Genomic DNA, 26,559 nt, shown 5'->3' with positions numbered 1-26,559 from the left:
CAGCCCAAGGAAAAACTTACAAAACCACATTTCTTTTGGGCATATTATTAAGTATGTATAAGGATGCCAAAGGTCAGAAATGATACTATCCTTTCCAGAGTGTGTGACACAAAAATAGAAAGGACTGGCTATCTTTTCATGTCCTTGTTGCTGTGATTATGCTACAGGAGAAGCTAGGTTATGTAGTACAGAGTGGCTACAGAGGTCTGCTTTGTTTCTTTGGTTTTCTTCTTTGTTTTGGTTTCTTTTCTTCTTTCTCAACTGCTGACTTCAGTATTTGTAGGTAAACTATTAACTTTATTTCTAAGCAAAAAGAAGAAGGGTCCTACAGAAAAGAGACAAATGTGATTATAAGGTAACAGTCTGACTTGTGGGAAAAGAAAGGATCTAAGTGGCCCAGTGTCACTACAGGATGACAAAGAGAACATGAGAACAATCTGCAAATGTTTGACAAGCATGTCCCAAGGAGGGAGGGGTGAGATTAATCTTGATATGGCATCATTCAATTAACCATGAACAGTTAATATGAAGGAGAAACAAAATGGGTATGGGGGAATTTTCTTCATTGTAATATATGAAAATAAGAGATTATCTCTAAGGAGTGATGACGACTTTGTAATTCTACATGTGTGAGACAAAATTTAACCCAAACCAAGAGCTGGAAAAAAGGAAGTCACACTATTATCACCACCCGATCTTTTGGAAGAAGATGCCAAAAAGTACTCGTTGGAGAAAGGGCAGAGTCTTTGACAAATGGTACTGAGAAAACTGATTATCTACATATTGAAGAATGAAACAATATCCTTGCCATTCACTCTGACCTACATCACCTACAAACAAATCACAGAAATTAATGTAAGACCTGAAACTCTAAGCCTGCTCAAGAAAAAAAAGCCAGGAAAACCCTTGGAAGACAATGAGTAATGTTTTAAGTAGGGATCTGGTTGCTCAGGGAATAAGGCCAACAATTAACAAATGGGATTTTATGAGATTAAAAAAAAAAAGTGTTCTGTACAGTAATGGAAGCAGTTAGCTGAGTAAAGAGACAGAAAGACAGTCCTTAGAGTGAGTGAACTCTTTTCTGGGTACACATCTGACAGAAAACCACAACTACAAGGAACTTTGAAAACTAAGCAAAAACAAACAAAAACAAAAATAAGGCAAAACACCCCCCAAAAAACAGAACAAAACAAAACAACCCCCCAAACCCAACAACAACATCAACAACAACAACAACAACAAAACAATCAAGATATAGAATAGGAAACTGAAAGAATTTTGAAAAGAAGAGAATCATGAGTTTGACTTCCGCAAAGTTGATTCAGTGGGAAAAGGGTCTTGTTGTGCAGATGTGGGGGCCTGAATTTGAACTGCCTTAACTCACATAGTCTCAGAAAGGTACCATGTATCTGTAAACCTGACCCTCCTAAGACAAGAAGAGCAGTGGAGACATGCAAATCCCCTGGACATCTCTTGCCAGCTGCCAGGTTTATGTAGTACCAAAGTGGAAACTGATAACTGACAACCCTTGTTTTTCTCTGACTTTCATAAATACACTGGCATGAACAGGCCTGTATTCACACATACAATTGAATGCATGCACACAAACCCACATAATACCCTATTTTGAGGATTCCATTTTACCTGATCATAATTATTTGCCTCAAGAAAACAAATGACAATAAATGCTCATGAAGGTATAAGGAAGGCAAACCTCATTCATTGTTAGTGAGAGTGCAAACTGGATTGCCTCTATGGAAACCAATATGGAAGTTTCTCTAAACATAGATCTATCCTAAGGCTCAGTAATAACACTCCTGAACATATATGCCCAAAGGATTCTATATCTTATGACAAAGCAATGTGCACATCCATGCTACTCTAGTTATAGTAGCAAGAAAATGGTACCAGTGTAGATGTACATAAAATAAAATGGATAATAAGAGAGCTATTCTTAAATTTTCATCCAGTTGTGTGTAAAGAAAAATGAAATTTGCAGAAAAATTTTAGGAATTTAAAAACATATTAACTTAGGTAACCTGAAATCAGAAACACAAATATCACATGTTCTCTCTCATAAGACAATGCTATCTTATAATCTACAAATGTGTATTTATGTGTAAAAGTCAGGAAACAGAAAAGGACCCATTAAAGTTCTTCTAGAGATGCATAGTCTTTTGGGAAAGTGGCAAAGGGGAGTAAGCATGTGGGATATGAAAGTCATGGCAGGAACAATGGGAGAAGAAAGATTTACATGAGAAGAGAGAGGATGAGATGAGTTTGGGATGAGGAGAGGGTCAACCAAAACTAAGAATGTATTTTGAAATTATAGGTGGCTCAGTGGGTAAGAGGACTGACTGCGCTGTCCTGAGTTCAAATCCCAGCAACCACATGGTGGCTCACAAACCACCCAGCTGACCGGAGGGAGCAGAGGTACTAAATTCAGTTCCCAACAACTAGATGAAGGTTCACAACTATCTGTACAGCTACAGTGTACTCATATACATAAATAAAAAAAGAAAAAAGAAATTATAAGGAAACCTACAACTTTATAAGTTAAACAAAACTAATGTTTTAAAAAGAATTTGAACAGAGGTATTTTGCCTGGGTAGATAGAACTATTCCCTAAAACCATAATATTATTAAATTAACATCCAAGTGTCTGAAGCAGGCTACCTCTTTATAAGCTGTTCATCAGAAAGGACCCTGATACTTAAAAGTAACAGCGTTTATCACTAATGTTGGTTGGCAATTAATAATTAAATGGTAAGACCCTATTGCTAAAGGTACCACACATTTCACTTGCAGGAGATAGAGGAATAATCAAACTGACACTGAACTGGAAGCTACCTCCCTGCTGACTAGCTTTTTTCGTACCAGTGGGTACTAGGGAGGCTACAAATTATCCCTAACAGTCTTACTCCTCTCAGGAAACCTATATCAGGCTTCTGTTAGCAAGCACTTGTTGATATCCACAATAGGGTCTGGGTTTGGTAACTGTATATGGGATGGATCCCCAGGTGGGACAGTCACCGGATGGCCTTTCCTTCAGTTTCTGCTTAAAACTTTGTCTCTGTACCTCCTCCCATGGTTATTTTGATTGCCCTTCTGAGAATGACCAAAGTATCCACACTATGGTGTTCCTTCTTCTTGAGCTTCATGTGGTGCGTTAATTGTATCAAGATTAGAAAAATCACCTAAACAGTCTCATAACCCCTAAAGAAATAGAAAGAGTCATTAATGGTCTCCCAACCAAAAAAAGCCCAGGTCCAGATGGGTTTTGTGCAGAGTTCTATCAGACTTTCAAAGAAGAACTTACACCAATACTCTTCAAATTATTCCACTAGCTAGAAACAGAGGGAACATTACACAATTCACTCTATGAAGCCACAATTACTATGGTACCTAAACCACACAAAGATCCCACAAAAATAGAGAACTTCAAACCAATTTCTCTTATGAATATAGGCGCAAAAATACTCTATAAAATTCTCACAAACTGAATCCAAGAACACATCAAAATGATCAGTCATCATGTTCAAGTAGGCTTCATACCAGGGATGCAGGGATGGTTCAATATAAGGAAATTCATCAATGTAATCCACTATATCATCAATGTAATCCACTATATAAACAAACTCAAAGACAAAAACCACATGATCAATTCATTAGATACTGGGAAAGTTGACAAAATCCAAGACCCCTTAATGATATAAGTCTTGGAAAGATCAGGAATTCAAGGCCCATACCTAAACATAGAAAAAGCAATATACAGCAAACCAATAGCCAACATCTAACTACAGGGAGAGAAATTTGAAGCAACCCCACTAAAATCAGGGACTAGACAAGGCTGCCCACTTTCTCCCTACCTATTCAATATAGTACTCGAAATCCTAGCCAGAGCAATTAGACAACAAAAGGAGGTCAAGGAAATACAAATTGGAAAGGAAGATTTCAAAATATCACTATTTGAAGATGATATGATAGTATACTTTAGTGACCAAAGAAATTCCACCAGAGAACTCCTAAACCTGATAAACAACTTCAGTGAATATAAATATAAAATTAACTCAAACAAATCTGTAGCCTTTCTCTACTGAAAGAATAAACAAGCTGAGAAAGAAATTAGGGGAACAATGTCCTTCACAATAGTGACAAATAATATAAAATACCTTGGTGTGACTCTAACTAAGCAAGTGAAAGATCTGTATGATAAGAACTTCAAATTCCTAAAGAAAGAAATTGAGGAAGATCCCAGAAGATGGAAAGATCTCCCATACTCATGAATTGGTAGGATTAATATAGTAAAAATGGCCATCCTGCCTAAAGCAATCTACAGATTCAATGCAATCCCCATCAAAATTCCAAATCAATTCTTCATAGAGTTAGAAAGAGCAATTTCCAAATTCATCTAGAATAACAAAAAAACCTAGGATAGCAAAAACTATTCGCAACAATAAAAGAACCTCTGGTGGAATCACCATGCCTGACCTGTACTACAGAGCAATTGTGATAAAAACTGCATGGTACTGGTACAGTGACAGGCAGGTAGATCAGTGGAAAAGAATTGAAGACCTAGAAATGAACCCATACACCTATGGTCACTTGATCTTTGAAAAAGGAGCTACATTTCTTTCATTTTTCTTTTTTTCTTTTCTTTTCTTTTCTTTTCTTTTCTTTTCTTTTCTTTTCTTTTCTTTTCTTTTCTTTTCTTTTCTTTCTCTTTCTTTCTTTCTTTCTTTCTTTCTTTCTTTCTTTCTTTCTTTCTTTCTTTCTTTCTTTCTTTCTTTCTTTCTTTCTTTCTTTCTTTTTTTGAGACAGGGTTTCTCTGTGTAGCCCTGGCTGTCCTGGAACTCACTTTGTAGACCAGGCTGGCTTCGAACTCAAAAATCTGCCTGCCTCTGCCTCCCAAGTGCTGGGATTAAAGGTGTGCGCCACCAATGCCTGGCTAGGAGCTACATTTCTAATGTATCATATTTTTTACACATCATGGAACAGTGCTGCTCAATAGAACTTTTATGATGTTAATGTTCTGAATTTATTCTGTCTAAAATAGTAACCATTCATTGCATATAATTTATAATCAATTGAAATATAGCTTGTGTGACTAAAATTTTTAGTCTTGTTTAATGGTTTCCTGTAATTAGTAGCTACCATATCCCATCATATACTTATAAATACTATCTCTGTCTAGACTAGTCATAAGTCCTAGATGAAAACACAATACTTTTATTCTGCTAAATGGACATAGTTTTAAAGTAACTCCTAATGACTCATCACTATACACATAGATTAGCGTGTCTCTCATTATTTATCAGAGAAGCTTCATTTGTACTAGAAAGTTATTAGTATAGGGATCTACAACTGGCCAATGGGCATAGCATAAGAAACTGTGGAGCACTCAGCTTTCATTGGGACATCTATATCACACCTCTTTTCTTCCCGAGTTAAAGATTAGCATGCTCTAGGATGTGGAAAGATGGCAAGTGACAGAGGTTGTACACATCTACAGCAAAACAGTATTTGTTAGAAGTGATAGTCCCATTGCACAAAAGAACTCACAGTTGCTGTGACTGCATGCACATGATCTGCACAAGGTCAGGCCAGCCAAAGATCCCAGCATGTGCTTCAGAGGAACCCATGAAATCCCACCCTAGCTCAGGAGCTATTTGTAATTGGTGGTATCTGGGGGAATAAGAGTCCATTTCTGATGAGATACCACCTGTGAAAACCTACCTAAGTTTTACTTGAAGAGGGAAAAGTGGGGCAGATTTTATCCAAAAACAACCTATGCATATGTGAGGTCCTTAAAGAGTAAAAGAAGAAAAAGCAAGTAAACAAGAACTACAGCAACCAAAACTATAGGTTTGAGGTGAAATAAACTACAAAACTGCTATCATTATGTCTTTCTATCAAGCACACAGAGTATAAGAGATCAATATGTTAAGATTATTATCAAACATATTAGTAGAAAAGCAAAACAACAATAACAACAAGAGTAACTTTGCTTTACTCTTGCAAAAGCATCAAGGCAGCCTTTGTGCAGACAGGTGTAACTCATGTTACCTTTGCTTTGGTAACCCAACTTCCTCTAGCAAGCACTTGAAGCAAGACTTTGAGAACTATCTTCATCCCTTTTTATTGCAGTCAACTCTAACCACACATTCAATATTTATTTATACTAGGGAATTTTCTCAGCTACTGAATCTCTACTGCATTTTTTTTCTGTCTACAGTCCATCCATATTAGATACTCATAATATTTTTGTATCCATTAGATATGTCCTTTTATGGAGTCTTCTGGTTTATACTTCTCCTAATTATTATTTTCTATATATTCTATATAAAGTCTATAGCTGTTTTGATTGCTTTCAAAAATTAATTACAATAAAGATGTCTATTAGAATATAATATATACATATACATATACATATACATTAAGTTAGAAAGAATTGGAATATTTATAATATCTAGTGGAACTAACCAGTAGTATCTCTTATAATTTTAATTTTGATATATTGTGCTTTTTAAAAATTATGGCTACTCTTCAATATTTCTGCAGACTCCTGTCATCCAAATTTCATAATTTCCTACCATGTTTTCTAAGACTGTTTCCACATGTCTCAACAGAAGATCCAAGAGAAATGAAGCATTGCCAAAAATTATTTGGATTTTCCTACTTCTCCCAGAAATATATGTAACTAATATGTGTCTTTCAAAAGAGTTCTGCATATGGTGGGCAACTGGGGACATTTGGACTGCATTCCCAACCCTGGGAATACTGCTTGAGAACTACTGACTTTTTAAAAGCTCCTTCAACCCATTTTGTCCCATGCTGCTTCACAGCTGGTGACCTGACAAGAAACAGCACCCACCAGAAGCTCCTTCAACTCTCTGTCATAGGGTTTGCAACATCCACCTGAATTTGCCTTTCCACATTTTAGTTTGAAGGGAAGAAGTGTACCTTTATTGTCATGCCATGTCAGGATGGTGAGTATATGGGATTTTATTATTTATTATACATGACTTTGCAAATCTTTAAGCACTTCAGAATGTATAAGCAAACAAAAGCTGGACACAACAGAAGCCAAATAACAATTAGAATAAAAAAGAAAAGATGAAGAAATTAATAAACACAGTGGTTAATAAATTTTGATTGTCATAAATTTTTAATTCATAAATACATGTTTTAGATTCCACACATATATCTCCATACTACCTTGTCCTCTAGAACTTGTAGTATTATAAATATGTAAATTAGTTGCCTTGACTGTGGATTTAAAAAGCAGAAACCTACTCGATGTTTATGCCCATGCCTCACTCAGCCTTGGTTGCTTTGGCTAAAAGTCAACAGGATTGTCAATCTATCTCAGAATTATTAATATCAAAATGACCTAAAGATTTGCACTGATTATTTTTGTGAAAATATCATTTAAAAGTCACTTTAGGCAAATAGGGGTTCTGCTCAGTGGTAGAAACTGCCTAATACACGCAAGGCCTCTAGTTCAGCCTTTTGCCTGCAACCGGTTGCTTAGTTATGAGCTTTTGGAAAGCTCTTTCATGGTTAGTCATCATCACAAAAATGCATTTCTATTGTTGCAGGTGCTTATATAAAATGGATTGCCCATATCACATGCCAAGAAGACTTTATTAAATATCTTATTAGCTAAATGTGAATTAGTGATGTAGTTCCCTAAGGAGGAATGAGTAGATCTCAGACATGTTTTCCTTTTATTCTGTGACCTAACATGTGCAGCACACAGGGCAGATCAGTGGATGCATCAAAGCTCAGTGGCCATCTCATTGGACTGGAAGGACACCTGAGTGAAATCACTGACAACCCCTATTGACCTAATCTTAAATGAACCAACGTGTATTTCTATGTCAATATTTTTGCAGTTTCATGATTGTTTGTTTAATAAAAGCTATTATTTCATCGATTAAAAAAAGTAATCTGGAGTTTATTGTGTAATTAACCATTAACTGTTTTTAAAGTACTGGAAAGAAACTGGTCATTTCAGAGGGTTGGGGCCTTTTATTATTTCTTAAGATAATATGCTTGCATTATTTCATCAAATAAATGGAGTTACACTTTACCTTGAGTTATGATTTACCACACAACACATTATCATGTGCCTTGGATTCTATGGCACCTTATTTTAATGATTAGTTAAGCTAAAGATAATGAAGGTCTTATCATGTGCCTAATTAGCCATGCAGTCCCTAATGGTAGTCTAACTCACTTAGATAAAGTCAGTTTGAGGATCTGTTCTTTAAGGAGAGGTTGGAGGGGTAGCCAAAGGAAAGAGATTTCATATAGTGTGTGTGTGAATTGTGTACATGTGCAAGTACATGTGTGTGGATGCATGCATGCATGTGTGTGTACATGTAGGTATGCAAGCATGTATATGTGCTTGTGGAAGTGTGTGTATGTGAACATATGCCTGTATATGTGTATTAGTGTGTGTGTGTGTGTGTGTGTGTGTGTGTGTGTGTGTGTGTGTACACAGAGTAGCAGAACAAACAGCAGGGCGGTACAGCATTGGGGCTTCCTGACAACTATAAAAGCTTTTTCCTGAATCAGTATAGTTCAGTTAACAATTTGTTTCTACGTCCTCTACTTAAGCTTTTCTAGTCACTGAAGTAGAAATTCTTAGGTCAGTAGGGGCCTACTTTTCAATTTCTAAGTAGATGGTATTAAATCACTGAAAATTATCCCAAGCAAGCCAACTGGAAGCTGTTGAGCAGGTCCATGCAAAGAGTCTCACTCAAAATCTGACTTAACTGTATTTGGAGTTCTTGTTTTAAATTGGCACCCAATAAATAGCATTTAGTTTTTTTATTAGGTAACAAAACTTTCTGATGTTCTAAGACACATAGCAGATGTGAAACAGATAAAAAGTGTTCCTACCTCATTCTTCAGTTTGCTCCCCGAAAACCTTAAAAAACATAAACTTTCCATTAGTTTGAAAGAAATTATCATTACAGCAAGATAACACAGAGTATATTAAAAGTGATCTGTTTTATAACACCATCATTGCTGAAATGTCCATAAATGATTTGGGAAAAGAAATTAAAATAGAAGATATCTCAGGAAGTTGGGCAAAATTTGAGATAAGCAAAAACATTTTATACTAAAGTTTTTTATGTGTCTTAGCTTGTATTTACATTTTACTGTGGTTATTCACCACTAACCTACTACTGTAATATCCAAATTAATTGTAGTATAACTCAAGTGACTAATTTTTCCCCTAAGATACTTTACTGTTAAAATTAGTTCTTTTTCTGCCCGGTGTAGTGGTGCACGTCTTTAATCCCAGTACTTGGGAGGCAGAAGCAAGTGGATTTCTGAGTTCAAGGCCAGCCTGGTCTACAAAGTGAGTTCCAGGACAATCAGGGCTACACAGAGAAACCCTGTCTCAAAAAACCAAAAAAAAAAAAAAAAATTAGTTATTTTTCTACAAGTCATAAGTAATTCTCCATAACCATGCCATGAGGAAATCTCAGGTTAAGTTTTAATTAGTCTGCTCTAACATTTTTCTAAAAGTTGTGTACTCAACTGGTCTTGTTGATTATAACCTAACATATTAATATCCTGCTCCTGATAGTTCATGACAGCTGAAACAATGTGCTCTTTATAGTAACATGGAGTTTTGTCACAGAGACTCAAATGGACAATCATATCATACTGTTTTAATAAGCAATATGGTACTCAAAGATTATGTTTAGCAATTATTATAATAACCTTTTTGTGTTGCTAAGGTATTATTCAAACATACAGATTTTTAAAACAAGTTTTTTTTAAAAAAATCACATTTTTAACTTTGTTTTTGTTAAATCCAGCCTGAAAATAGCTGCAACCTTATGAGTAAATGAAAATATTTAAAAGATTTCTTTATTTTTATGTTATGTGTATGGATGTTTATGGTTGCATGTATGTCTGGCTATCATGGAGGCCAGAAGACAGCGTTGGATCCTCTGGAACTGGAGTTTTAGATGGTTGTTAGTTAGAGGATATGAGTCTTTTGCAAAAACAAGTGCTCTTAACCCCTGAGCCATCTTCCCCAGCCCCTGAGTATAAACTTAAAGACATTTCTCCTCCCTTGGATTCTCCTCCTCATCTCCTGGGGGACATTTGGCTAATCATTACTTTCTCATTAACCATTAAAATTATACAATTTATCAAGTAATCTAGACTATATCATGGCAATTTTCATACTATACTGACATTACATTTGATAATTAGAAGAAAACATTTTCATAGTAAGCGAAATTACAAAGCAATTCATTGACTAGATATCACATGTACTTAAAGACATGAAGAAATGTATATGTTATTACTTTACCTTGTCAAGCCCTTTCCAGAATAAACAGAGTGGTAATATGCACTGCTTTCTTTGATGCCAATGCCATAGTAATGATACCTACATAAAAATAAGAACCATTTCTGCATTAGTGAAAGAGAAATGAAACTTAGGAATAACTGCACTAACCTAGTAAGACCTGCCATCCACATGAAGCCAGCCCTATGAAGTACCACCGCCCATCTTCCTGCCATGCTTTCCCATCCATGTGCATCTAAGGTCAGGAAGTAGATAAAACTAAAAGATGAGAACATTTCCATTGGTCTCCAGACTAGCTATATTTTAAAATGTCACTTTTTGGCATTACCATATAAGTTTAAAGTGGATAGAACAATGGCAGTTATACACTCCAAGCCATTCTTATGACATTAGTAATTAAAGAAAAACCTGGGTATAGTTGTTTTATACATAAACATTTCCATAACCTAGGAAAGATATACTTATAGAAGATTTAGGCAATATGTCAAAATACTTAAAAATATAAATCAAACAAATGAACTACTACATAGGCTATTCCTCTGCTATTACATTCATAATGCCCACCTATAATGACCTAGCAAACAGACTTTGGGATTCTTAGACTCATGGAAGTCCAGGTGAGGGCATGGTAGTGGGGAAAAAACACCATTACACCACTTTTCATTTTTTGATTTGTTTACTGTGAGGGATGGGTACTGCACATCCCAGATCCTTCCACCACTCTCAAGTTTCCCAAAGCCACTCTTCAGTTAAGGGTCATATGCGCAGGTAGGGTAAGGTGTGGATGATTGGTAGGGTAAGGTGGCCTCCTGTGGATGACTGGGATCAGCTCCCCAGAGCTCATGGGAAAAAGCCTTTCAGATGAGGAATGTCAAGGTTCTAGGGCCCAAGGCGCAAAGATGTAGTCTTTAGATCAAGGAATTCACTGGGACCATTGACTGCCTGATGACAGTGGGATCAGGGGCTTCAAACACAAGGACTGTGGCAGCAAAGCTGTTTCTTTTGACTCAGTGTCACTTGAGTTAGACAGTGGTTTTAAAACTAACACACACACACACACACACACACACACACACAATGTTATATTTTTAAAACAGTTATGAAGAATGATATATCATAAGTCTGAAAAGACTGAGAAGGTTTAGGCTATTAGTTTTGGTAGAAGGAACACAGTAGCCTACTAACCTGAACAGAAGGCTGTCATAACTCCTCCATTTTTACAGATGATAAAAGCTATACTATATGATAGGAGACAAGGGGATCTCTAAGGTGTATTGAAACAAGAATGGAGATGGGAAAGTAGGAAGTGTATGAAAGCTCAAAACTATTGAACTGACTTTACATATGTATGGCAAAAGAAAGAAGCTTAACTAATAAATTAAAGGAAATGAAGTAATAGAAATAATTAAACAGCGGATAATAAATAGTAAACAGTATCAGCAGTACTTAAACTGTGGGCAAACTAGCAGATTTATATGCATTTGATCAGATATAGTAGTAGAATTCAGATTATGAACTTGGGAGTTTGAAATATTTCCTTTTTGGAATTTTAGAACTAAGGTACGACTACGATGTCACTGCACTAGAAGAAATAACGTAGTGGTGTCCAAAGTTGAGAGAATCTTTTTAAATGGAAAAATATTATAACTTCATGTTCTTTTGCTCTTCAGACTCTGTAATTTATACAACTACACTTTAGCTACTTGATAAAACAGTATATGCTAAGTGTTGTTTCAAACATCGACAAATTTCTCTTTTTGTTTATAATCTCTAACCCTTTTTCTTCCTTTCTTTATTTTTATTGTTTTTTTCTATTTTTATAAGATATTTATTTGCTTCATTTGCATTTCAAATGCTATCCCGAAAGTCCCCTATACCCTCCCCCACCCCTGCTCCCCTACCCACCCACTCCCACTACTTGGCCCTGGTCTTCCCCTGTACTGGGGCATATAAAGTTTGCAAGACCAAGGGGCCTCTCTTCCCAATGATTGCCAACTAGGCCATCTTCTGCTACATATGCAGCTAGAGACACGAGCTCAGGGGGTACTGGTTAGTTCATATTGTTGTTCCACCTATAGGGTTGCAGACCCCAATGGAGGAGCTAGAGAAAGTATCTAACCCTTTTTCAACTTTTAATAAATTTCTTCTATCCCATGTTGAAGTGGTTTGCCATGCAATCTATAAACAACTACATTGCCTTCAAAGGTGACAGGCAACCAGATAATTCCAAGATGTAGCCAAGAGTTAAAACACTTCAAAGCAAGTCTATTATGTCTGGCCACTGGGACAGTTGTCAGAATAATAATGAATGCAATAGACGTGAAAAATAAGACTAGCTGTTCATGCTAATGGCCTCCTGAGCTAGATGCCTGCCGGTCCTACTGTAGTAATCACACTGATCAGCACTGAGGAAAGTATATTTCCAGATTTTAAAATTACCCGATAGTTGCATTAATTCCAGTTAACTATAGTTCCATTAGTTATTTTAAATTGCAGCATCCTTCAAGACCTTGGCTAGTGTGGATTTGTAATTTGTTTCCTATTTATGAAATTAAGATTGTTTTCATATGTACTTACTAGTAACATTTTTAGAAAATGATTTTGTGGTTTAGAAATTATTATTATTGTTTATTACCAATGCAACCATTAAAGCATGAAAGTTTACAAAGTTAAATTCAAAGTCAAGGTCTTGTGCACTTGTAACTGACATATCAACCCAAACACCAGGATTCTGATTTGGTCAGTTGCCTTCACCTCTACAATGCAGCCTCATGAACATGCCTGGCAATAGGGTATCAGTGAAAGAGAGAGTCTTCTTCAAATGGTATCTGTGTGCTAGACTGTGAGAATTCAGAGTCAGACAGGGGTGCGTCTCAGACCTTGGGGAGTTAGCAGTCTTGGAGCAGAAAAGCATGCAAAGGAACTGCTTTGCCTGGCCTCAGTAGGAGAGGATGGGCCTAATCCTGTAGAGATTTGATGCCCCAGAGAAGGGAAATGGGGGTGAGATTGGAGTGGTTGGCTGAGGGGGGTAAGTAGGTGAGGAGTGTGGGTGGGTGGGTGGAGCAGCACCTTCTCATAAGCAAAGAGGAAGAGGGATGGGGTGAGGAATTCTTGGAGGAGGGACCCAGAAGGGGGCAACATTTGGAATGTAAATAAATAAAACAATTTTAAAAAGGAAGAAAGGCAATTCTGAATTAACACATGCTACACCAGTTGAAGACAATGATAGCAAATGATAATAGTAGTTGCTATTTATAGAGTTCCTACTACTGTAAAAACCTTTGTACATACATGATTTCAAATGTGCACATTCTGTAAGTAATATATTATCCCAACTTCATAACAAAGCTTGAAAAAAATCTGTAATTTATGTTAATATTTATTTATTTGTTTGTTTTTGTGTATATGAGCACATGGTGTATCTGNATGAGTGTGTGTGTGAGTGTGTGTGTGTGTGTGTGTGTGTGTGTGTGTTGAAATGTGACTGTGAGTGCCTGTGTGTGGAGACCAGAAGGAAAACTTTGAAGAGTCAGTTTTCTTCTCCCACCATGAGGTCTAAAGACCACGTTCAAATAATCAGGCTTGGGGGCCAAGAGCTTTTACCCAATGTGCCATCTTACCAACCCTGTGGTTTATTTAAATGCTATTATTTAACAGCTGTATGGGTTGGAAGGCAAAATTCAAGGCCACAGTTTCACAGGGCAACTCTGTACTTCGACAGTGTATGTTGCCTTCATTCCTGAAATGCAGAAGCTGCAACTAATTTTTTTTTAAATCTCAAGCTTACTCACAATTAGAAATTCTTAAGCCAAATATAGTTTGAATACACGTGCATTCGCACACACACACTCTCTATGAGTCATCATGAGATAGAGTAGCACAAATAGTCAGCATGAATCCCTCAGATCTGGAGCATTGATCGGGGTGTTTCATATTTGATCTTCCACGTGTAAATAAAGCCTTCTAGATTACACTCTTCCTGTAACAGGGAGTCAATAAACTTGTTGAATATTTGAATATATGGAAAAAGTTTTAAAACTAACAATGTGTCATAAAAGAGACTATATAAATTACTTGCCAATTAAAGTCCAACAGATACAACCATGTAGGTTAGTGTGACTGGCACAATCTAAAATTTGGCAAAGATCAAAATATTTTATCCCATGTGATATATGGAAAAATAAGCAGTCTTTTCATCCAGTCACAAGCACTTTGTAATCTTAGCTGTTTCTGCCTGGATTACTGGCTCTCCATAAAGAGCTTGTGCGGGCCTCCAGTCATTGTTTTGTTGAATGTCTTTCTTCCTTCCTGGGATAGGATTGTTTCTTAGTCAACTTGTATATTGTTAGTGAGTAAAATTGCCTACTCTCGGAGGCAAAACTAATCTCTCTGTCCACCAAATTCCATTCTTGGTCATTTATCCCATTGTAGCCTTATCCTTGTAAGCATTAGTATCTCTGTCAATGGCTTAAGCACTAAGACTTGAAGATATTCTCTGAAGTTTATCAATGTTTGTGTCCTATGGACTTGGAAACCAAGAATACATAAGCATGAATCCAGTAAAGATTTCTTTTTTAGTCAACACCCGACATTGTGAATTTCCACGTTAACAATAAAACTCTTGAGCAAAGCCAAGGTTGAATGTTTAAATATTTTATAGACCTACATGAGGTCAGCAAATTTAGAAAGGAAGCTGCTGGTGACACAAATCCGGGATTTTACTCTGTCCACCGCTGTGCTCCAGTGTCTCAGACTGAAGTTCTTTGGGAGCAAACAAAACAATCTTTTCCCCCTTAAGCTTCCTTTTGTTCTAACAAAGCACCTGTTATCATCTTAGTGATGATTTAGTGTCTTTCAGAGAAGAGGGGAGATAGTGCACGAGCAACCTTGTCTTCCTAGAGTTAAACATAAACCCCATCACACTGGGAGGAGTGAGTTCATGCAGGGTACGCACAGATTCTTCATCTCCGCTGCAGCATTTTAAAGCATAGTTTGTCATTAGTAGATTTGGCTAAAACAAACCTCACTAAGAAATGTTTCCAGGAAGATTACGACAAAGTAACATATGCCAATACATGGTAAATAAGAATGAAATTTGCTTCACTGTTTTGACTTATGTATCTCGGTCTGCTTCTTGTTTTGTGGCCCATTCTAACAGATCATGATTCTTTAACACTATACGAGAATACCCATTTTACTAAGGAAAACATCTTATAAATACCGTTACGATTTCTGAGTATGATTAGTTATGTTACCTGGAAAAAAAGTTTGTCACAAAATTAGTCTTTCTGGTTTTCTAACAATATTGTTTCTATTCATTAACACCACTGTCCTCTGCCTTGTGCTTTATGTCAAGTGACTGATTTCATTTATAAGTTATGAACCCAAAGGAATGTTTAATTAATTCATGGGCTCAAAATAACCATAACAGATTCTTAGTAGACTACGTGAGACTATTCCATTTCTCCTTCGTGGCCAGCGCGTTGACATTCTGTCTAGCACTTTTCCTTCATCAGCTGGTCAGGATACACCTATACTGACACTTCCTTTCCTTCTCACTTCTCATATAGAATTCCTGAAACATATGTTCCCACTGAGCTAGTGACCCTGATGTTCGTTGTTTACACTACACAAATGATAACTGATAAGGAAATGATGGGGTTAAGCTGCTCAGGGACTTGCAATAACTTGCTGTGATAAGAGCAGCTGTCATATCAGTTTTTATTAACCCACTAAATCACCACTAATAAATAAGATAATAGCTTTTGTCCATCATGTCTGAAAACCAAGATTTGGTTGATCAAAGTCTACCAGAAATTAAAATGTAACTTTGATTCAGTCTACCTTGTACATGACAGCTCACTTACAACATCCCTTATTTTATTTATCTCTTTTGAGTAAAGACACATACAGGCTTTTTTGTTTCACTTATATCCACAAAGGCTAGTCACTATTGAGACTGTTAATATAATGCTTATCAATATTAATAGTGAAAATTCTTTGATAGCAGATAACCTATCTTATCATTCTTTATACCTCCAAAACTCTTTAGAATCATGCTTTGCACCTCAATTCCAGCTGAATGTATTAATTATTCCTCAAATGCTCATAATCATAAAACATGAATGATTTATTCTGTGGTACCTATAGAATTTCACTTTTAGAAAACTTCAATTTAAAAATGTAAAAGAAACTACAGCTGTATATTCTATTTGGAATCAAAGAAAGAGAAGAAACATGGAGATAGATAAAGTCATTTTCTGTCTTGATGTCTACTTATATACAGAATATAAGGCTGGAAAAATAAGGCTTAAGGAACAGAAATGGAGTTCACTTGATTAGAAGAATTGGCTATCACTTTGCTCATAGCTTCCCAACCTGTAGAATCCACATATTGCTATGAAATGGAAAGAGATTTTATTCCATGAATCCAGGTACATCTGAGGTCAGTTTCAGAAACTGTGACACCCACTTCCTGTCCAGAACATAGAAGAGCTATTTAGATCCATCATCATGTAGCAGCAATTCCATCTGACATCCCAAATGAAATATCTAACAATTGATTATTCTATGAAAATATGGCAAAATCCAAAACTTACTCAACATTATGATAAAATGAGTTAAAATTCTGGAAGAAAGCATGATTTCCTGATTTTTCTAAATAAGATTACTTCATTTGTATTTATGTCTCAGTTGTCCATGTTTGCAACAGTAATAAAATATTTTTATAAAATTTAAACCTACAAAATGCTAAATACCTAGCTTAAATAATAGTTGGAAGATAATGTATTTACCTCGAGGATGCTTAGGGTTAAAATTAGGAGGCTAAGAGTTCACTGGTTGTGCAAATTTGCTTTCATACAAATATATATCACTGAAATTAGTGACTAAAGATTAATCAAATAGTATAGTCTCTAAGGAAGAATATAATTGTGATTACTCTTAAGAACTGCTTGAACAGTACAATTTAATAAAAATCTCAATTAAAAAAGATGAAAATAATAAAAAAATTGATAAATTAATTGTTTTGGTAATGATTGATAGTAGAAACAAGTGGTTTTCTTACTTTTGCTACTTAATAAACATATTCTTTAGAGTCAGTTGTACCTTGGTATAAATGCCAGCATTGTTAGTGTGTTGTATCCTTGTGGACTTAAGCAAGTCAATAACCTTCTAACTACAGTTTCCTTATTTATAAAAAAAGAAATTTCTATTTTTGGATCATTATTGAAAGGATTAGACCTAAGGAATGTGTGTGTGTGTGTGTGTGTGTGTGTGTGTTTGTTTATGTGTATGCACACGCACGTGTTTACAATTCAATAGACAATAACTTCATTGCACTGCAGATTTTGATGATTTCTGTCACAATTTTCTCCTATAAAAGAATATCATCATACAGTTGAAAGTGTACTTGATCTTCCATTAATATTATTTAAATGTTATTTAATTCTCAAAATAATGATACAAGGTATCACAACCCACTTTACTGATAAAGGCTGAGTGATCTGTCAGTTCTCACACAGTTACATATGGAAGCATAGAATTCAGCCTGATTTGTTCTACTTTAACTCATGTTTCAACCATTAGGCATGATGTCTTAGATGTACTGTCTTTTAGAAGCAAAAACCGAAATGTTACCTGGATAAGAATAATCATATCAGAACATTACCATTTCTAAGATGAAACTTGCTATATCTTTTGACATAGTTTGTTTACACAGTAGACATTATTTATACTTATAATATAAAAATGCCAAAAAGACTGATAGCCATGTCATAAAAAGTAAATGGTATATCAATAGGCAGAAAAATTCAAATCGTTAGGCCTCGATCATCTCAATGGCTCTTAATTATCAAATAAGTTGCCAGAAGTCACCAAATGTTGCTATATCAACGTTAGAACTAGAGTGTGGCTGTGTCACAATGGGCACAGTTAATGATTCATCACTAATCCTAAAGGCTCCTTCTGGGATTGACTTTCTCTGCAGCCTGCCCACCCACCCTCTTCCAGAGGATTGCTTGTGTGGCTTTGCCTCTTTGCTCTCTGTCTTTCTACTACAAACACTGTCTGATCTCACCTCTACTTACACAATATAGTACTTTAGAAACCATCAAACTAGACGGAGCCAAACTTGGTTAGAAGGAAAAGGCCCCAGTGTGGTATTTTACTCTTCTTTCACAGGCCATAGTAATTTTTAAAGTACCTAAAATCAGCAAAGTAAGTATTGATTGATAATAAATTATGAGTTAGACAACAGAAAGAACTAAAAGTGAATGAGACAAAGTATCTGTCCTCAAAATAGTATCTGCTTAGGGAGAAGCTAAATTAATATCATATTTAGATAGATACGAACAGCTGTGAAAGTGTAAAGAACCTACCCAAGTTAACAGAATAAGAGAGCATTCAAAAGAGAAGCTTCATAATGTATACATTCAAGTGGCTAAGTTTTCAAAATAATACAAGGTGTATTATTTTGTCCTCAGCAGAGAAAGCTAACATGGAAGAGTGACATTTGGGTGATTCAAAAGATACTGGGGAGCTAATTTAGGGGCAAACGTAGCAATATGCTGATAACTGAGAAGTAGACAATAAGGGAGGAAAACAGGTTGAAACTAAATCATACTACAGTTTGCATATCAAGGGAAAAAGCTGTCTTTAAGAGTAGAAATCATGAAGTGGTGAGAAGATACATATAATGAAGGTGCAAAATGTGTATGGGATTTTAAAAACTCAGTATGAACAAAACAAAATATCTTCTCAAAAATTATATGGATTTCATAATTAAATATTTTTTTGTATACTGGGTTAAATAAAACTTTATTGAAATGAATTTCACTTGTTGATATTTTACTCTTTTGCTATGGTTGGTAGAAAATTTTAAACTAATATGAGGCTGCACTATGGGTCAGCATCACACTGGGATTCAGGAGACTGCCTGCAAGCTGGAAGGATGGAAGGAAGCTATGAAGTGACTCTGAATCCATAGGTCCGTGTTCTGGGTTGAAGAGGAAGGTTGACAGAATGAGCAAGTGCTAGGCAGTAGGCCAAAAAAACAAGTAATTCTAGAAACAGGGTATTTGATTTTACCCAGAAACAGAAGTATTCTGGTGAAGTAATATGCCTAGCCCCGGGAACAGTGACTGGTAGGGGACAGTGACTGGTAATTAGTTTTTTTGAGGAACAGCAAAGAAGATAAACAAAAAGTGGTGGAGGGTGTGACCTGATAGTTTTTTTTTTTTTAATATGAAAGATTTGCTCCTGTTCAAAAATGTAAATGTGGACAGATGAGCCACTGGTGAGCATGGATTATTGGGGATCTACAGAGAGTTATGAAAGAATATCCAAGAATGTCAAGGGGAAGGAAGCATATAGCTCACAGTATGTTTACATTTATAGTGAGAGATGATCAAGTAGGTTACTGGGTATGCCATTTGATTTGAAGGGAGAGATGGGGTATTATATGATTGAAATGACCATCTGGATGAGAACAGTTGAGGAAGAACTTGAAGCATGCTAGAACTCCCCTTGTGGTATTAACCATATCCTTTAGGGGATGTTGTCAGGTGTGTGTGTGTGTGTGTGTGTGTGTGTGTGTGTGTGTGTGTGTGTATGTGTGTTAGTTCTTATAGTTGGTCAACATCTACCTCATTAAGAAGAAAATATGTGGTTCTATTCACTGATAAGACAATGTTACCTTATGTCTATAAGTATAAAGAGAAATCTAGTTTTCTGTTCTTACTTTGAATGTCCTCTCGTTCCAAGTCTTCGTGTTGTTAGGAGGGGAAATTTTTGACGAATTGTCTAAAAAAGAAAGACAAGATTTAGAATATGTGTAGTTCTATGCAAAGCACTCATATTCTAATTCCAGAAAGTAAATGGTAAACCAAAAGGAACACTTAAAGTTATATGCATGTATTGATAAGAAATACATCAATTATCATGGTTACTTTATTTATGCCCAAGGAGGATTGTTTAGATTCCTTTATAATAATAATTCTATCTGGAGTTTACCTATATTAAATATCCATAACCATCCCAAAAAGATCTTTGTATCTTAAGAGAGCTCCATGGAAGTTTTGATGGGCTAATTACTTCTAGTTTAATTGGACATTCAAGGTGCTCTATGAGTCCCACTTAGACATTATCACCATAGGGTAGGCTCAAAAAACTGATAGTGCTATTATGGGCATTAGAAGCTGTTTCATCCAACTTTAGAGGGCATACTAAGCCTTGAGGAGATTGTTTATCAGCAAGTATCACAATAAATTAATCACAGGTATGGCTAGATCCTAGGTCCCTTGAGAAACATCACATTGTCTCTGTAAGAAAACATGCTTTCAAAATAATTAACTACTTTTTAGTATTATTTTCTATGTATACGTGTTTTACCAGCATGTATGTCTGTGTACTACATGTATATAGTGCCCATGGAGGCCAAAAGAGGTATGAGATGCCCTGGAACTAGAGTTACAGAGGTTCATTTGGAAAAGCAATCAGTTCATTTAACCATAGAGGGATATCTCCTGCCCCCAAAATAAACTGCTTCTTTAAGGTATGACATTGATCTACTTTTAAAGTGAACTGGCCAGAAAGACACATATCTATAAATCCAGCACTCAACAGGGTTAGCAGGGGGATCACAAGTTCAAGGTCAACCTGGGCCTGCTATATACCTATATATAAATCACCTGTCTCCATCCCATCCTGGGAAACCTGAGGAGATGGACCATAACACTCACTGACTTCTGGACAATGAGTCTTCTAAGTTAGAATTTGGACTTTGGAAGTGAAATATTTGAAATCCAAACTCCCTACAGTTCTACTAAGATATCCTAGATTCCCAGACAACAGATGACTGGAAGAGGTTTCAAAGATGAAAGCTTTACCAAGCAATTGATATTGTTCTCTAGTTCTCAAAATGATATCAACATATATAAGCCATCCAATGTCAGACTCAGATTCCCATCCTAGTGATAGAAATATTAAATAACAGAAATGTAACCAATCCCATTATAAAATATGTTAATTCTGTGGCATAAACATAATCAAACTAAGAAAAAAATTAAGGACAACTACTTAAGTAATAGAATAAAAATCTGTCAAAAACTCAAGTATTTGGACTGTATAAATAATAAGAAAATCCTGAATTTATGGGTTCACCTTCATTTGCTTTTACTTTCCATTATAGTTTATACCAGTCTCTTGAATTCATCCTCTCTGAAGAAACATGCTACTTTTGTATGGAGCTTGCCTTGAGCACACATTAGATTTGATATCCAGTAATCTGTGACTCAAAAGAAAAATCAAGGTATACACATACAGCAGTTCCAGACATAAATTTCATTTAGGCCTGTAAAGTAAATATCTTAACATTATCTAAGAGAGCTCATTTAGGAAAATTTAGTTACACATTGTCTACCCAATATGTTAGTTCTAAGGCAGTATAGCCGATATGTGTTGTATACCTTTCCAAAGGTGGCTGCACAAGCTGGCTCCAGTTTCTCTTTCCTGCAGAAATCTAAGTAGTGAGCATAAAGAATGCACCGTGGGAGGCAAACTCCTTCACACACTATGTAATTGTCTTCAAGCCTGAGAGAGAAGGCCAAGAATTAAGTCAAACCTTTTCACTATTACCTCCCCAGCCCCTCCATGACAATGCTAGTTTTGAAAACAGACCATATAAAAGTGAGTTAATGAGTAGATACACATAGACTTTCTCTGTTCTGGTTGCTATTTAAAATAATACCAGAATGAAATAAGCAAAAAGTTATGTGCTATATATCTCAAAATTGCTAAGAGAGGAATTTGCATGTGATTTCCATTAAAAACACCATAAACTGCTGTTTATGTTAAGGAGTGTTATGTTAGATATACTCCTTACACAGTTGTCAATAGACAACATTTACATAATCAGAACATACCAGTGGACTTTAAAGATTATGTACAAAGATTATGATAAGTGTTTATTAATTTCTCTTGGTAAGGAAATTCTCTTGATGATGCCATTTTGCTTGGCAAGCCCTAGAAACAATGCCTCCAAGTCAGAAGCAGAAGGATGATCTGAAGTCAGAGCTGACGCCCTCTGGAGAAGCCAGTGACAATTTCTTGAAGAGGGCCATCTCTAAGAATATGGGAGGTAATCCATAAGAGCTAAGGGCCTCAGTTCTAAAGTTCCGGGAATAAATTCTGTCAACAACCAATAAGATTAGAGAAACGAGTAAAAATGTCTAGTGTGAACTCTCAGCATCAACTGTTTTCTTCATTTCTATTGGGTATGACTATGAACTTAGTGTCAAGGTGACCCACAGAAGCTCTGAGATTATATGTTTGTGTTGTAAATAAGTACATACATGGAAGCACATGAATGCAAACAAGTCACAAGAATTAATTTTAGAAGAGTAAAATCCACAGCAAACACCTGTTAGTACAAGTACAATGTGATGTTAATATAGAAACTACCCCTTCCAGGCCATCGTTTTAAATACCAGGTCTTACTTCTGTATAGATCTTCACTGTTCAGTAGTTTACTCTTTGATCTAGGACTATGAATGATGAAATTAAAGATGCTGTGTTTTTAGAAGAACATCTTCAATTTGAAAGGACCACCAGGCTTCGCCCTGTCAAAGCTTACGTGCCCTTACTTTCATCCACGAACTACTGAACAACAAAAGGTACTGTATTTGTTTGGAAAAGATATCGGGGTAAACTCATTTCACTGAAGCTAAAATGAAAATGATCTCTTTCTACTCTTACACCTTTTTATTGCGATTATACCTATATTCATCTAAATTATCAGATATAACTGAGACAATATCTATAACATACAATCCCAACTCTGTAGTATAGATCTAACTATATAAGCTTTGAAAATCTGGGTAGATTTCCACTTAATTTCAACTACATGTAATGTAATAAATGATCTGTGTTGCAATTATCTGAATGACAATCTAGAAACCAAAGATTTTAGATTCTATTCCCCCTTTTGCAAAAATTTCAGTAAATTATTTTTACTAAAATGCACTTATATAAATTTCATGTTTAATAAAACATAACCATTTACAATATAAGAGGAATGTAATATGTAGTATTATTCAGAATAAAATTGGGGGAAATCCTTTAAGACTTTGGATACATTCTCTCTCTCTCTCTCTCTCTCTCTCTCTCTCTCTCTCTCTCTCTCTCTTTTTTTTTTTTTTTTTTTTTTTTTAATTTTTTTCAAGACCGGGTTTCTCTGTGTAGCCCTGACTGTCCTGGAACTCGCTCTGTAGACCAGGCTGGCCTCAAACCCAGAAATCCGCCTGCCTCTGCCTTCCAAGTGCTGGGATTAAAGGCATGTGCCATCACCACCCAGCTGGATACATTCTCTCAATGCACACAAAATAAAAGCTAGGAGACCTGTTTCATGAGGTTCAGACACTAAATTATTTTTTAATTAAAAACATCCAAACCAACTAGGATATAGTATTTCAAAACAAATAAATTTACCTACCTAAAATTGAATAGCTAACTGACAATAAAAGCTGGAGTTAATACCTCATATTTTTACTTTGATTTTCAGTTCTAATTTTTAACACTCCAACCACAATTTTACAGCCTCACAGATTTCTCAAAATTCAAGGAACTTGTTTTTTTTTTTTTTTAAATGTATAACATTCATTTGCTTCAGAAGATTGGGAAAATGTGCTCTATATTCTTCAAAAATGAACAATCTTATGAGAAAGAAACAGCTATTTAAATTTTCAGTTTAAAGGTAGGAATACCCACAATCCATTTATTTGGGTAGTTGTTTTTAAATTTATTGTTTTCTCTTCAAAACACTGAGTTAAGCTAGACATATATGTACATATGAATTTTGAAAAACTCAAGATTGTTTCCAATTACTCAATTTGAACTGAAAACCTGTGAGTAATCATTCAAAATCCTTTAAAGTAAATTCCAAATTAAACATTTTTTCAATTATCCCGATGACAGTAGTTGTTTCCTAAATATTCCAGATAATTTCATTTACAATTGTAGGGTATTTTCAACTAGTAATCATGACACCAAACTTTATCTGCTAAAATGTGACTTTACAGGCATATTTATTTTCTATTTCAGACATTGAAAGGGTTCAAGCATATACGATGACATATACATTCAGAACTTCAGGCTATAAAAATTAGAACTTAATATTTAAACAAAAATACAGTTTTGAAGTATTTATAGATTCTATTTTTCTAATCTTTAGATAATAATATATGAAAGAGAGAGCAAGAGAGAGGGGAGAGAGAGAGAGAGAGAGAGAGAGAGAGAGAGAGAGAGAGAGAGAATAACTAACCAGTAAATAATTAGTCTTTATTTATTACTTGGAATTGGGGAAAAAACTTGTCCCCCTAATGCTTCACATTATGCCAAGGTTCTTAATGACACGTTCTTATTTACATATCTCTTCCTTTTGTAGCAAGTATTATAAAACACATTTCATATGTAGAAGACCTATTGATGATTTCTCAATTTAAAAGGATTTGGGGCAGAAAGTTGATTTGTGATGTTTTACTATATTAAATCATGTATGTGATATGCTGTAAAAACTGATAATTATTTAATCATGACTGTTTCAGTGATATTTTTCCATTTTGTACTTCTAACTCAAACTATCTGTTTTCTGACTGACACAGTACCTGCCCTCCTATGGATTAAAACACAGTTAAACGCCTTCCATTTTTTGTTGTTCTGAAGGATCATATCTCGAAAACGTAAAAATATCAAAGAAATATATTTTATGTTAAGCAAACAATCACAGAAAAATTCATCACACCTTACAAGTGAATAACCTGTGGTTTTAGTCAAGAATGTATCCCGCTTTTCATCAGGGTCAGAATAGGTCTCTGTGTGCATAAGCAGTGCAAGAAAACAGATGCATTTGTCCTGGGTCTTTTAAACTTGTGGAAGTTTTAAGGAGAAGCAAGTTGGGGAAAGCCAGGGTCCTAGAGACGAGACAGGGGCTGGCAGACTTCAGCCAGTGAGGATGACAGGACCAGCTTACCACTGCAGGGTGAGCTGAGTCTGCTTCTTCTTATCCTTCATGATCTGCGTGATGCTCTTCTTCTGAGAGAGCTGTGGGTCGGCTGCTTTGGTCTTGCTCTCCTGAGTGTCCGCATCCTCTTCTTCCGAGGAAAAGTTGCCATTGTTTAAATGCATTTCTGAGGGCGAGTTTAAGGAATGACAAAGAACAAGGGAACACGCGATCAGTCCAGTGATCTCCACACCTACCTTGCTTTTGCACCCAAGAAGGAGCAAAGCAGGAGTTGAGCAGTGTTCCTGGTAAAATAAAATGGTTCCGACAGAGCACCTTTATGTGTATTCAGTGTTTCTTTTTTACTGTTGGACACTCTTAGGACTCAGCACCGCAGCCGGGCGAGTGGAGCACTCACCTGATTTAACTCCCACCTGCAGCCCGGGATCTCCGCTTTTCTCCCTGCTGCTCCGAGCGCCCACAGCTGCTCCCGCCACCAGGTAAGCACTGTCCTCAGGGTAGACCAGCAAGCCCTTGCCAAGCAGTTGCGCGCAGCACTCCTCAGCGATCTCGGAGGGAAGTTGGGGCGAAGGTTGCTCCTGCACGAAGGCTTCCTCCAGTTCCCGGACCTTAGCCATCCTTCCCACCGCCCGAACCTCAGCGCGCCGCCGGGCTTGACAGAGCTGTGTAGAGCCCAGAGCCCCGGGGCGGGGCGGGGCGGGGCTGGGGAACCTGTGGCCGCCAGGCAGGCTCCAGAGCCCCCGATGGCGGAGAGGGGACAGGGTGAACAGGTACCGCACAGATGGCTGGGTGGAGGAGGGCGGAGGCGATGCTGCCTTTTTTCCAAGTGTCTAGGTCTGGGCAGACGTTCACTTCCACATTGGCTGTCAGTCACACACAGCACTTTCCCCTTCTCTCTTGCCTTGTTCTAAACCCAGGATCACTTCTCTACTGAAAACTTCCTGAAGGATCCTATAAAGCTTAGCTCTTCTCTCTAGTGGGACAAGCAACTTCAACTGTCCCCATCGATTTTCAGGAGACTTAATCGAGGTACCTGCCAGGTCAGCCTTGACTTGAGTATAGGATGGAAGGGAACAAAACCCAGAGTACCCTTCACTGGTCTTTGCACAGCCTGGGTCAGATATATTCCCACAATAATGAAAGGATTGAGGATTTTCAGTGAATGGAAGACAGAGACACTGCTCTGTATTTTGGGTACTTG

The 26,559-nt window shown here is 36.4% G+C and overlaps 1 protein-coding gene across 3 annotated transcripts in view; it reads right to left on the bottom strand.

Annotated features, from left to right (window-relative positions):
* Rfx6 (regulatory factor X6) overlaps window positions 1-26,016 on the bottom strand; it is a 52,974-nt gene extending 26,958 nt beyond the window's left edge. The window contains exons 1-6 of one of the 3 annotated variants that reach the window (XM_021205241.1): window positions 25,756-26,016; window positions 25,368-25,524; window positions 21,808-21,931; window positions 20,082-20,143; window positions 10,346-10,423; window positions 8,911-8,938 (exon numbers count right to left, since the gene is read on the bottom strand). In XM_021205241.1, coding sequence (XP_021060900.1) covers window positions 8,911-8,938; window positions 10,346-10,423; window positions 20,082-20,143; window positions 21,808-21,931; window positions 25,368-25,524; window positions 25,756-25,975 — 669 coding nt within the window. In that variant the 5' untranslated portion in view covers window positions 25,976-26,016. Of the gene's footprint in view, window positions 1-8,910; window positions 8,939-10,345; window positions 10,424-17,980; window positions 18,226-20,081; window positions 20,144-21,807; window positions 21,932-25,367; window positions 25,525-25,755 lie in introns of those variants that run through there. The other 2 variants (XM_021205242.1, XM_021205243.1) reach the window with 2 other exon arrangements.
* Window positions 26,017-26,559: the final 543 nt, after the last annotated feature.

Source organism: Mus pahari, chromosome 9 (genome assembly GCF_900095145.1).
Source record: "Mus pahari chromosome 9, PAHARI_EIJ_v1.1, whole genome shotgun sequence".
In the NCBI taxonomy this organism is placed as follows: domain Eukaryota; kingdom Metazoa; phylum Chordata; class Mammalia; order Rodentia; family Muridae; genus Mus; species Mus pahari.
This window is presented reverse-complemented; position numbering and strand designations above follow the sequence as displayed.